At 34.3% G+C, this 14,211-nt stretch overlaps 1 protein-coding gene across 1 annotated transcript; it reads right to left on the bottom strand.

The window, feature by feature from the left end:
- Positions 1-4,709: 4,709 nt before the first annotated feature.
- On the bottom strand, positions 4,710-5,093 carry LOC127148286 (uncharacterized). Its single transcript, XM_051081755.1, has one exon. The coding sequence runs from the start codon at positions 5,091-5,093 to the stop codon at positions 4,710-4,712; it is 384 nt and encodes a 127-aa protein (XP_050937712.1).
- Between the last annotated feature and the right edge of the window lie 9,118 nt (positions 5,094-14,211).

The following is a 14,211-nucleotide window of genomic DNA, read 5'->3' as shown; positions in this document are numbered from 1 at the left end:
TTCTTGTAATTTGTCATTCTTAGTATGTCAACCTCAAACTGTGTTTCGAGACATGTCTGGACGAAGAGGAGGAGGGCACTCTTATGGAGTATTTAATGGAGTTGGTGTCAATGGGGGGATGGAAATCAAATAATGGTACGATTCGACCAGGTTACCTAGCCCAGTTGGTATGCATGATGGCGGAGAAACTACCTGGATATCAGGTCCGCGCAACGACTGTAATTGACTGTAGAATAAAGACACTGAAGCGGACATTCCAGACCATCGTCGAAATGTGGGGGCCAGCGTGCAGTGACTTTGGGTGAACGATGAAGAGAAATGTATCATTGCGGAGAAAGGATTATTTGATAATTAAGTTAGGGTAAGGAAAATAATATAAACATCACACAACATTCGCAATGTACATTTACTTAACAATTTTTCTATCAGTACTCATAAGTGATCTTTTTTTTCCCCGTAGTCGCATCCTGCAACAAAGGGACTCCTGAACAAACCGTTTTCGTATTACGACGAACTTACATATGTGTTCGGTCGCGATAGGGCAACGGTTCAGTTCGCTGAGACATTCACCGATGTGGGGTCTAACGAGCCTGGCGGGTATGAGATTTGATATGGGGGATGGAAACGAGGAGTTCCCACCCGTGTACAGCCAGGAGATTGACCTGTCGCAGAACGATGTACGCGCATCACGACCTTCTCGCACTTTAGAGGGTAGGACTGGATCGAGTGGATCCAAGAGGAAAAGGGGAAGTCAGCGAGAGGTGGATGTTGAAGGCATACATTTGGCGCTCGACCAAACAAACGAGCAACTCAGGATGATTGCAGAGTGGCCTACACGTGCCCTTACCAATGAAAACCATGTGCGCACAGAATTCTTCCGCATATTGAATGAGATGCCAGAACTAACGAGTTTGGATAGGGAGCTATTGCAAAGGCATCTTATGTCTTGTATGGACGACCTTCGGGGTTTCATACTCATGCCTAAGGATGAAAGGGAGGGATTATGTTTGTACTAACCTGGGTTGCGTCTTATTTGCTTACTTTTTTTTTCTATATGATATTGACTTTATGCTATTGCTATTGTAGACAACTATATTTTTCCTTCATAATGTTTATTTAAAATTAAGGAAAATAGTCACAATTTCACCCAAGCTTTATACTAGGTAGTTATATATGTTCAAAATAGGGGGATATCGCTATCACCAATTACAAATAGGAAATAATTAATTTGTCTTTCTAAAAAATAAATTTTAATAAATTTTTCACAATATGTTTAGAAATTAATTCCAAATTGGACAACTGTCTTTACTAATTCAATAACATTACACATTCAATAAATTATTTGCAATAAGACGGGTTTGACGCTTTCGTAAAAAAATATGCAATAAGAATTTTTTTATCATATTTACAATCTTATTTAAAAAATATTATACTACATAAAAAAAATTATTAACCCAACCCATATAACATTTTCCCCAAATAAATTTTATCGTAAATTTCACATAAACCTACCCACCTAACCCTTCCCCCAAACACATCTTATCATAAAATCCCCATAAAACTACCCACCTAACCCTTCCTCCAAACAAATCTTATCAGAAAATCCCCATTAACCCTTCCCCCAAACACATATTATTATAAAACTACATTTCTAAACCCTTCCCCCAAACAAAGGTTATGATAAAACTAGTTTTATCATAACACTAACCCTTCCTTAAATCAACCCTTCCCCCAAACGCACCCTAAGTGTTTTTATGATTGGTTTTTCTAATGAAAGAATAGTGTTTTGAAAGCATTCTTTCTCAGTTTTATGTTGTTTATGCTTAGTGCATATTATAATGTTGTTAATATTAATGTTGTTTATCTAAAAGAAAAGTTTCTAAATTAATGTTTATGTGGTGATTGTATGCATGTATGTGAGTAAAACATTAGCTCTATTCCTATAAATGAGCCAACCATTATGTGCACATAATAAGTAAAAGGCAACCATGGGGTGCAAGGACCACAAAGCATTGGAAGCTGGCCAATGCGTTGCAAGGAGCGTCTTGAGTTAGCAACCCGAGCAACAAAAAGTGAATCGGAAATTCTCCAGGGAATGCTGGTGAAATGAATCCTAGTAGTCTATGCGTGGGAATGGTTTATGTTCTTGGTGAAAGAAATAAGTAAAGGCTAATGTGTGATTTATATGTTTTGAATTGAGGCATCAAGAGGCTGTTTTATAAAAATGAATTTATTGATTGTATTGTATTCCCCAAAATGATTTCTAAAACCTCACTCACTAAGTATTTGACTTACGTTTTGAGTTTTCCTTCCCCATGTTACCAAAAGATGGAGACCAAGTTAAGAAAGGGTAAGGCGAGCAAGCTAAGCATTAGAAGTGTGAAGTAGCACTAGGTGTCACACCCCCTCCCGGACCATCTGCTGTCTTAGCCCGAAAGACGGCGTGAAGCCAACAGACATCGTCTCCTCTAACGATCCCTGCTGACCCTACTGAACGTTAAGCCCGATAAACATACCAATCTTAGATTTAGAATATTCAACATGGAACACCACACAGAGGAAACCACGAAAACCTTTCCAACATACATAGGATGCAGCCCTGACATCACTTGGTTTGTCAAATAACCTGATATAAACATCACGACCAAAACCTATACAACTAGAGTTTTATGACCACGACCTCTAAGACGATATTATACAAACCTTACAAAATATTGCAACATGAACAGACTCAAAATACAACTCCAACCATGTACTAGAGTTTGATCCGGAACTTTCAGCAGACGTTGGCAGTGTATCAGGCACCGGGAGCTCAATCTCTACCTGAAAAGTGGGAAACATTTTGAAAAGAATGAGCTACAAGGCCCAGTGAGTGACTAAATTTAAAACTCTAAATTCGGACGTAAGAACATGTGATAAACCTTTAGACATATAAATATGCTCAAATAAAGCATTTAACATAAATGTGTAATAAATAAGGTTTCCTAAAATATCTTCCAAGTTCATCATAAAAAAAAAAATCTAACAAAGCATAACAAGTACATCAAACGTTTTAACTAACATGACCGATCTACGTGGTGTAGAGCACGCCCAGTACAACCAACGTTTACTAGTCCTACGATGTAGTGGGGTCCACCCGACACTCCCATCGTCTTTGTCATAGTGGGCCCGTCCATCACTCACGACAGCATCGTTGTCACGGAGTACACTCAAATTCGACAACAGAAATATAAACTGTGTGCACACGGTACCATATAGCTTCAGGCTCAATATCTCAGTCATGTAATCAATGAAAAGCTCCGCGAAGTCACATGAAAACATTTAAACATACCTGTTTATCGTTATCTTTTGTAAAACTCAAGTTTATTCAGTTCGCTCGTGAAAAACTTTAAATCATTATACAATATTTGCTAACACATGCTTTACTTTAAAAGATGTCGTTTCAACTACTTTTCATTAAGCCATTAGCCACGTGCTCGAATATAACCCTCATTAGGAAATTTAAGCTTAAAACTCACGTTTGAAACCGTTTACAAAAACATGTATCATTCATAGAAAAACATGTAAAACATGTAGTTATGAATAATTGTTTAATAACATTATAGAAATTATTTTGTCACTCACAGTCTTATCTAGTTTCCCGATTTGTAGACTCGGTCTATTTCTTCTTGGCCTGTCGACAACCAAAATCGAGCATTAGAACCATAGATAGCTTTTGTCCTTCCATGCTCATGAATTTCTAAACAATTAGATTAAGAATCACATTACAACCCACATTTCTAGATTTTCCAGATTCGATATCCTAACTTCCAACACCCATAACGTCCTTAAAACTTAACCAGAATTAATGAAACACACATACAAATCTTTATTTTCGAACACTATACAACTTACCTGAAGAAATGAAAATGAGATTCTCAACCAATTCGTCCAGAATTACCCCGAACACAGACAATACAGAATTCAAGGTTCTCTACCACTCCTTATCTATCTCCTGCAATTAACCCCACTTAAAGTCATTTTTGGCTCACCAAATATTCATGAAAGTTGTAGGATATTGAATAAGCTTTCCAACCATACCAAATAGAGCTTCTGATTCGACTTGTGCACTTCCAGAATACTCAAAGCATCAGAGAACACTAGAAATCCTCTTGGTTTGCTCGAAAATCATGTGCTCTGTTTTCCATTTCAAAAACCATTAACTTCTCATACTATTCAGCTCAAGCTTCCTTCATGAAATTAATTAGAAAATGAACTAGCTTTCAAGAAAATCAAACCTCACCTCTTAGTTCCTTCTAGATAGTTCAAACCGAACAAAACAACTAGAGGTTGACAGTTGCACCCAGATTCTGCAATGGTTGGCTTTGCATGAATTTTTTCCTATCTTCTTCAACCTCAAACCACAAAATTCTTCTTCTTCTTCTTCTTCTTCTTCTTCCTCTTCCTTCACTCTCTCCTCAAATTACTCTGAAAGTTTGGATGGAAAATGATGGAGGAAAGAAATGAAATTGGGCTGAAAAAATAAATGGGCTTGTGGTGGTGGGCTTGTTGTCCAATTCCACTTCCTTTCTTTTTTCTCTCTCTCTTTTTTCTCTCCTTTTAGCTTAGTAATCCCAACTATGATGACAAGAGAAAATGATCCTAAGGAAATCTCGGGTTTACAACTTACCTCTCCCTTATGAAATTTCGTCCTTGAAATTTAGAAGTCCTTAGATGAAGAGTGTCGGGTAACTCCTCCTCATTTGATCTTCTGACTCCCAGGTTGCCTCCTCTATTCCATGATGTATCCAAAGAACTTTCACGAGCCGGATCATTTTGTTCCTCAAAACTTGCTCCTTCCTGTCGAGGATCTGAACTGCTTCCTCTCTATAACTCAAGTCTTCTTTCAGTTCAATTGGTTGTACTTGCAACACATGTGATGGATCCGAAATATATTTCCTCAACATGGACACATGAAAAACATCATGTATTCGAGCGAGTTCCGTTGGCAGTTCAAGTCTATAGGCTGCTGGTCCAACTCGTTCTATTATCTGGTACGGACCAATATATCTAGGACTCAACTTACCTTTCCTCCCAAAACGAAGAACACCCATCCACGGAGATAACTTTAAGAAAACTTATTCTCCAATCTGGAACTCTAAATCTCTTCGTCGTGCATAACTCTTCTGTCGATCCTGAGCTATTTTTAGATTTTTCCTGATCAGCTTAATATTGTCTGACGTAACTTGTACTAACTCAGGACCAACTAGCTTTCGTTCTCCCACTTCGTTCCAGCACACAGGAGTCCTGCATGGTCTGCCATACAAAACCTCAAATGGTGCCATGCCGATACTAGACTGGTAGCTGTTATTATAAACGAACTCCATAAGTGATAAGTGGGTATCCCAATTTCCCTTAAACTGAAGGACACATGCTCTCAACATGTCTTCTAAGGTCTGGATGATCCTCTCTGACTGACCATCTGTCTGGGGATGGAACGCGGTACTGAACTTCAACTTTGTTCCCATTGCTTTTTGCACACTAGGCGTTAGAAGCCTTTTACCTATAGTTCCTTGTACTTAAGAAAGTGTGTATTATGTATTGAAACATAAGTTGTTAAGTTAACAAAGGAAGTTGTTTGGTTCCATTCTACATTATGAAGTTATTCAAGTTGCGTTAAGTTTGATTGTTGTATTTAAATCCCCTTACTAGGTGTTTAGCGTGCTATCCCACGAGGAGATACATGTTGAATTTCTAGGCGGCCACACCGCACACAGTAGCAGTGAAGTGATCTGGGGCGGGGCATGAAAAGTTGGCATCAGAGCATAAATTCTTGGGAATAAAGTCTAAGCTATATTGTTGATAGTTTGATATAGATTGACATCTGAGCAATACATTCCTTGGGGATGGAACTTTGCAAGTTTGTGAGTAAGTATTTTTTTGGAAAAGTTGAACTAAGAATTTTAAGTTGTCTTTGTAAAAAGTTTTGGAAAAAGGAACATCATGTCAAGAAGAGGATGAGGAGGAGCTGGAGTATACTCTCTACTATAACCGAGCCCGCTATGGACTCAAGAGCTCATTTAGTTAATCAAGATGCTAGGAGAGAAAGAGAAGAGGAATTGTATGATAGAGTTTCACAGAGGTTTATAAATGGATTAACAAGCAATTCAAAAAAGAAGTTTAGTATAGAAAGATATATTGAAGGCTTTAGGAGCAGCGACTTTTGAAAGAACAACCAACCCAGCAGATGCCGAGAAGTGGTTAAGTTTGGTAGAGAAATGTTTTGGGGTGATAAAGTATCCTAAAGAGAAGAGAGTTAGGTTGGCAACATTTTTGTTGCAAAGAGGTGCTGAGGATTGGTAGATTCTCCATGAGACAAGAGTAAGAAGATTGGATTTTGTCTCATGGCAGGAATTTAAGAAAGCATTTCAAAATAAGTTTTATCCTCATCCGTTTTGTGATACGAAGAGGAAAGAGTTTATGAGCTTGGTGCTAGGTGATATGACTATCACATAGTATGAAAAGAAGTTTACTAAGTTGGATAATGATGCGTTAACCTTTGTAATAGATGAGCAGGACAAGTGCAAGCGTTTTGAGATTGGTCTAAGGATATAAATTAGAACTCTAGTGACGACCAATGCAAACTAGTCAGATTTTTCTAAGATGGTTGAAGCTCTCATGCGAGTTGAGAGGAGCTTGGCAGAAGTAGAGAAAAATTTGGGAGAAAAGAGATTGAGTTTTGTATTTAATGGAGGAGGAATGAAAAATGCCAAGGATCGCGCTGAACCAACAATAAAAAACCAAAGATGCATAGAGTGTGATAAGAGGCACTTAGGGGTCTGTAAACAAAATAGTATTGTTTGTTTCAAGTATGGACAAACTAGACATTTTTAGAAAGATTGCAAAGAGAAAGGCAAGCTAAACGAAGAACCAACACAGACAGGAGTGGCTTCCCACTCTGTCCAGCAATCTACACAATGAGGCCTTATCTTGGATAAAGGAAAAAGAATAATGGACATAGAATTTCAGGGACGAAATTCCTAAAAGAGGGGAGAGTTGTGAGACCCGAGTTTGGAATAGAAAGGGTTTTGTAGAGTAGACGATTTGAAGTTGGCGTTGAAGTTAGGCAACACAATGAAAAAGATATGCGTCTAAGTAATGACATGGGGAAGTAGGCATTTTGATATGAGAAGAGTTAGCATTTTGGTGTAACACGATAAGAAAGTCGGTGTTAAGAGTTAATTATTTCAAGAAAAATGTCTTATCTTGATTTGACAGTTGACTACGTGTTGGGTTTAAATTAAGCATGGTTTGGAAAGCCAAGTAAACTAATTAACATGGGAGCTGGAAAGTTAAGAGAGACTTAAGGATGATTAATTAGGTTAAGGGGTTAGTATAAATAAGATTAAAGGGTCTAAAGGAAGTATTATTGCTCTGAGGTTTGATTAAGAAAATCAGTAAGTGTTGAGCTACTAAGGAAGTACTAGGTGAGAAGAAAGGAGTTGGATTTAGGCGTTCTGAAAGGAAGGAAATTAAGTGTTTTTGTGAGTGATATTTTAAAAGGAAGAACAATGTTTAACAACTTTCTTTCTAAAGTTTCATGTTGTTTTGTATTGTTGTAATACATGTGAATGTTTATAAGAAAGCATGATTTCTAAAGGAAGTTTTCGAGCTCTGTTTTCAAGTTTAAATTACATATCTAATGATTGTCTGTGCTTGCATGTGAGTTAATCATTTGCTTTTTTCCTATCAACACTACAAAAAATTATGGATCTCCCGACGCACTTCACTATGTTGGAAGAGAAATGGCATCGGGAGATAAGACATCTCCGGACACCAAAATTGCTGCGTCTTAAGATATACATCTCCCAACACTGAAATTGTTGCGTCTGGAGATAAACATCTCTCGATGCAGAAATTTCAGCTTCGGCCATTTGCTACCTTCCCCCAATGCCTTATTATTAAGCGTCAAGAGATGTCCTCAAACTCTCGATGATGCTAGCACGACGTCGAGAGTTGGTGCGTAACTGCCGACACCTTATTTTCGATGACGACAATTAGGGAACACTCTCGACGCATGTTGGGCTACGTCAGGAGTGAGCCTTTAAAATATCCCCCAATCTTTCATTTCACAGATCTAAATTAAGAAGGGATGAAGAGAACGAAGGAAGTTCACCCACTATCGCTCCTACCACCATCTCTTTTGATGCCCCTGCCGTCTTCATCATTTGCCCAGTCTCTTTTGATGTCATCGTCAATGTCTCCCTTATCTCTTCTGGTTAATAATAGATAGGACAACCCTCCCCGCCGCACAAAATTGGTATCCAAGATGATACCACTTGAAAAAAACGTCTCTACCTTACATCAATTCAGATACCACTCTCCCTCGCTGGCTAGAAATGATGATCCTCTACCTCTATCTCCTCAAGACAATAATTCTCTCCCTCCTTCACCAAAAAACAACTAGACCCTCCCTTTTTTGCCCCCACAACCTCAAAATGACCATCCACCTCCACTACCTAAATCAACCATCTCCCCTAGTTAGTTTATCCATAGGCTGATTGTGAACCCTAAAACCACAACTCCACAGCCATCACCAATCCCATCCCTATCACCTTCTAAATCCCTATCCATCCCCAATGACAACCTTCCCCTTTTTCCTGAAGGCTCTCTTCGACGACAAATGCCTGTGTTGCCTATCCATAATTTTCCTCCTGCCAAACGCCCAAAGACAATGAACTTCTGCGACCAGATCTCAATGTCCCAATAATTGTATTATCTGAAAGGGATGCGATAAGAATGGACGCAATATGGAGACACAAGTTGTGGTTGATGATCTACTCGTCAAGGGAAAACAACCTGTCCTTGGTGTAGCTAGCGAGACAAGCTTGTCTATGCCCAAAGACCCAGCTCTTGAAGAGACCTTTGTAGAGTGTGAAGGCGAGAACCTTTATGGTTACATTGGAGCAACTGTCAAGAAGCCTATGATTGATTATTTTTAACAAGTCTTGGATGAACAATCAGTTCACAATGCGGAGGATGTTGAGATGACAACTCTGTTACAGAAGGTGCAACCGAGAATGTCAAAATGAAAGAACAGTTGGCAAAGCTCACAACAAATCAAGAACAGTTGTCTACCGCTATCTCCAATCTCACTTCCTTGGTCATCGCACAGTCTAAGTTGATGCGGAAAATGGAAGAAAGACGTGACAAATAGTTTCAAACTTCAATGGAATATACTTACACAGTAATTCTTCTTATAAACGATCATGATACATGTAATTCTTTTTAATAATGGAAAAAGTGCTTCATGTAATTCTTCTTCAAAACGGTCATGTAGTAAATGATACATGATTGTGTAGTTCTTTTCAACGATGGAAAAATGCTTCGTGTAATTCTTGTTCTAAACGATCATGATACGCGATCGTGTAGAAAATGTTTCAAATCTAAACGATCATTTAGATCATATCAAATTGGTATTTAAACGATCTTGATATTCTAGAAGATAACCTATAAGAAAGAAAGAGAAGATGAAGAAAGAAATAAAAAGAAGATGAATAAAAATAGAATAATGAAAATCTTGGAAGAAATCTGAATTTTATTTACCCAAAAGAAGATGAGCGAATGAGTTTAAGAAATTTGGAAGAGAAAATGACTAAATAGCAAAGAAGAAGAATAAAGAGAAGTGACGAAGTCCACAATATCAAGGGCAAATATAGAATTTATGAATAATTTCTATCGACTTCATGGGCTTTTTCACTTTGTTACATGAGCCATAAATATTTTGGTGTTTTTTTTATATTTATGAAAATTAACCTAATTTAATTAACTAAGTAATTAAACTAATTTTAAAGTGTTTGGATTATTTTACGATGTTTAAATTTGAAAAAAAAAATCATTTAAAAAAAGTTGAGGTGGTTGATAACTTTTCAAAATGCTTTTTTTTTTTTTAAATGAGATTGAAAAATAATCAATTTTAAAGAAAACACTCTTACCCAAATTTTGAGAAAATAGGCTTTTAAACAAAATTATGAATATAAACACTTATAAAAGGATCTAACCAAACATGTCAATGTTTAAATTTTAAACTCATTTTAAAGAAAGTGTTTTAAAAAATATATGTTTTTGAAAAATATTTTTTTCCATACATAATCCAAACGCATTCTAATTTAATAGTTAATAATTAATTAAATCTAATTTAATTAACTATTTCGTTTAAATCATATTTAAGCGAACATCTACCACATAACCTATAATTTTAATCCAAGTAATTCATATTTAACAAAATTAAATTAACTTAAATTTAATTAATTAATTATCAAAATTAAAGATCTCATATTTAATTTAACCTACACTTGAATCATATTCAATTGTATTTCTCTCATGGCCTATAGTTTTAATGAGGGAGCATTTTCAAAATAACAAAATATTGAAACTATTTACAAATTATAGCAAAATTCATCGAACTCTCTATAGTGCATTTAAGTCTTTTGCTATATTTTGTAAGTAGTTTCATTTTTTTGTTTGCTAACAATTCCCCTTAACGTGTATGCAATACGCAACATTAATTTTAACATATAGTTTTAATGTGTATGCAATATGCAACATTAATTTTAACATATATTTTTAATATGAATTTAATTCACATTAAATTAATATTTAAATTTATTAAAATATTTTATTCTCGTTTTGAATTTGATTCAAAATAAATTTATATTATAAAGTTTAATTAAATATAAACTTTATATTATAATGTATTATTATACACATTATATTATTTTCTCTAAGTGAAAAGTGAATTTGAATGATTCAAATTTCATGCAAGATATATTAACCTCATTACTCTTTATGAGCTAGGAAGTTCACCTAATACAACGATATGAGATTAGTTAGCTAAACTTACTAAGCAAATCAATATTCGTTAACTGTGTGTACATTCCACTAAAGACTCACAATTGAACTCTTATCACTTTGATATATTTCTGTATCCACAGATATAAAGCAATAACACCAAGTTAGTCCTTCACGAATGTCTGTAACACCAATTGGATCAATTTACCATTTTACCCTTTGGTTACTTCTTGATCCTTAAATACCAATGCTCCTCTAATGAAAAATTTGTTTATGGTCCAACTAATAAACAAAAACTCCCCTCATGTCATTGAGAGGGTAGTGCCATTTGTTCAAGTCCCAAAGACACCATTTAAAGAAATGCTCATATGCTTACTCTAAACAAGGGATGGAGTGAATTTCATATTGTGTTATTATGTTCCAAGCTTCTCACTCGATCTTGTCCCCAAAATGGTAGACATATTAATGAGTTGAAAATTTGGTCACTCTTACTTGTATAAATCAAAGGACAGTTTCTTTCAAACATAAGTTCATAATACACTACGGATTAAAACTAAGTTTCTTAGGTCATCCTATTGAAATAGAAACCTAACTAATCAATTGAGTTACACCTAATTGTTACTATTTTATGGTCTAATCTTATGCAAATGAACTACACAGGCTCACTCACATGCCAACTACATGAACATGTTGGATCATTGCATTTGCATCAAATACAAAGTGAATCGTATCTATAGTAATACCAAGATAAGGTACCCAACTTTCTCCCTATACTATAGACCTTTTAAGTTGTATCTTGAACATTGATCCCTGTATGTCTCTACATACAATTCAAAATTCATAAAACAACTTAGGGTATTAGTTTATTAGATTTAGGTTATTAAGATAAAACTAATTAATAAAATAATCAATAACACTTATTGAAATTATAATAATAATAGTTCATTAATAACAATAAATGAATTACATTTACTATCTACAAGTTTTAAAACATAAAAAACAACATATAAAACCGCTAGCCCATGTTACATGCAATAGTACCTAGAATTACTACTAGAAAAATATATAAAAGATCATTAGGCCATAGTGGTCGATTCTCGTAATAATTATGATCCATACCCTTAGTCAATTTAGCTCTTTAATACAAGATCATTCACATCTAGTAAGTTAAAACCTAAATTGAAATCGAGAATCTGTGCTTCAAAAACCATTAAACTTCAAAAATCAATTGCCAATTGCATCAATAGAGATAACTAACCAATTGTTAGAATGAGAGAAGGTAAGCAAATCGATGAACTTTAAACCCTAAACCCTAACTAAATTGAAATAGACAAATTCGAAATCGATGGAACAAGGAAGAGAAAGTGAAAATGCAACTTGAATTTTCAAAAAATCCTTTTTTCTAGGATGAAAAAGAAAAAAAAAAGGGATTTTGGCTGGTTGTACCAACGAGGAGAAGAAAAAGGGAAAACTAATGTATTTGAGACTATTGTGGATAGTTTTGTAATTAAAATAATATATTAAAAAGAATTCGGCGGGATTTTTCATGTTTACATATTTTTGCCATATTTTCAATATTGAAAAAAAGATGGTGATGTGAATGCGAATATGTTAATCATTTTTGTTGCTTGATGCAATTTGTAAATGTCGAAATTGTTGAACATATTTATAAAATATAGAAAATTTTTAGATTTTATTAACCATTGTTGTTTATTTGTGATATATTTAAAATTTGCTATATTTCGTAAATATTTTGGTTTATTTTACTATATTTGAAAATACCTATAGAATAAACAATTTTCTTTTGTCAATAGGAGCTTAAATCAACTAACATTTGTACTAAAGATTAAAAGATTGTGGTTCTAATCTCTTTATCTCATTTTGTATAAAAACAACCGATTTTTTTAAAAACAAGTTTTTGAAAACAATTTTATTTTTGTTTTTAAAATCTTTCAACATTTTAAAAAATATTATTAAAAAATTCAATTGGATACTAAATATACTAATTTTTAAAAATAAAAGAGCTATAAAGTATTTGAAAAGTTGAAATGTATTCACACGAGATTTTAGAAGAAATGTAATTCGTGAAATTGAACTTTGTATTGATTTATGTGTTGTGGACACAATCTCTAATATTTACTCATTTGATGTTTTCTCTCAAATACAATTTAAACATAGAAACTTCGTGGTCTTCAATCTTCAGGAAGTTGTAGTTGTAAGTCGATTCGAGCTTCAATCTTTTGGAATTCTGGAAAAGTTTTAATCTTCAAAGTCTTCAATCTTTTAGAAGGATGATCTCGAGGTTGATAATACCTTGCGCGTCTTGCGAGCCTTTAGAAGTTTGAGTCTTCAATTCTTCAGGGCTTTAGTTGTTCCTTCAATCCAAAAGATCCTCAAATGAATGACAAATGTCTCTATTTATAGAAAAATTTCATCGGTTTTAGGTGGGCTTGGGCCCATTTGCTTGTGGGCTCGGGTTGGAGCCCACTTGTTTGACGGGCTCGGATCCATTATTTCTTTGGCTCAATTTTTATATTTAGGGTCTAATTGGATTGGGTATGAGAAGACTTAATTACTTAAACTCAATCGAATTATAATTATAGTAATGTTTGCTGTGATGACATGGCAAAATTTAATTGGCTGAAATTTCTTGCTCAACAAATGCCTCTTTTCGAGATTGGTGCACGTGCATGCATATATGAATAGGTGAATCTCGAAAACGAGAATTTGAAATCAAATACAAGTGATTTATTCTTGACTTTGACTCTCATTAAAAATGTCAAATTAATCAAACTATGATTTGGACATGAGTGATTAAAATGCTATATTAAGTTGGTTTGTTTTAATTCACGATTTTTTAAAAATGTAAAACAGAAATTGGAGAAAGCAAAGTTGGTATTTATTTATTTTATTTTATTTTATTTATTATTTTTTGTTCTCGGAATATCCTTTCAACATATTTAGAAGAAAAATAAAAAAAATAATAACTCTTCTCTTTTTTTTTTATTATTTTTTTTTCAAATCTGTTTATAATAAAAAAAATCTTTTTAATTTAAGAAAAGCTATATATCTTTTTTCTTATGTTTGTTTATTTTATTTTTATATATTTTTATTCTTGAATATCTTTTAATTTCTTTTTTGTTTTAAACAGGTCTAACGTTTTTTCCTGTTAGTTTCTCTTCTTAACAGAGAAAAAAAATTAAATATCTTCCTCTTTTAATTTTTGTATATATATATATTATTTTTAAAGAAAACAATCTCCAACTTCTTCAAGATTTAGATGAAGATCTCAACAATTTAAACATCAAGTCTTACCATTAAATCTTCCATGTTTTGGAATTCTTGGAAAGTTTTAATCTTCTAAGTTTTCGAGCTTTCAGA

Source organism: Cucumis melo, chromosome 2, assembly GCF_025177605.1.
Source record: "Cucumis melo cultivar AY chromosome 2, USDA_Cmelo_AY_1.0, whole genome shotgun sequence".
In the NCBI taxonomy this organism is placed as follows: Eukaryota; Viridiplantae; Streptophyta; class Magnoliopsida; order Cucurbitales; family Cucurbitaceae; genus Cucumis; species Cucumis melo.
The sequence above is the reverse complement of the archived record's forward strand: the minus strand, read 5'-3'. Positions and strand labels throughout refer to the sequence as shown.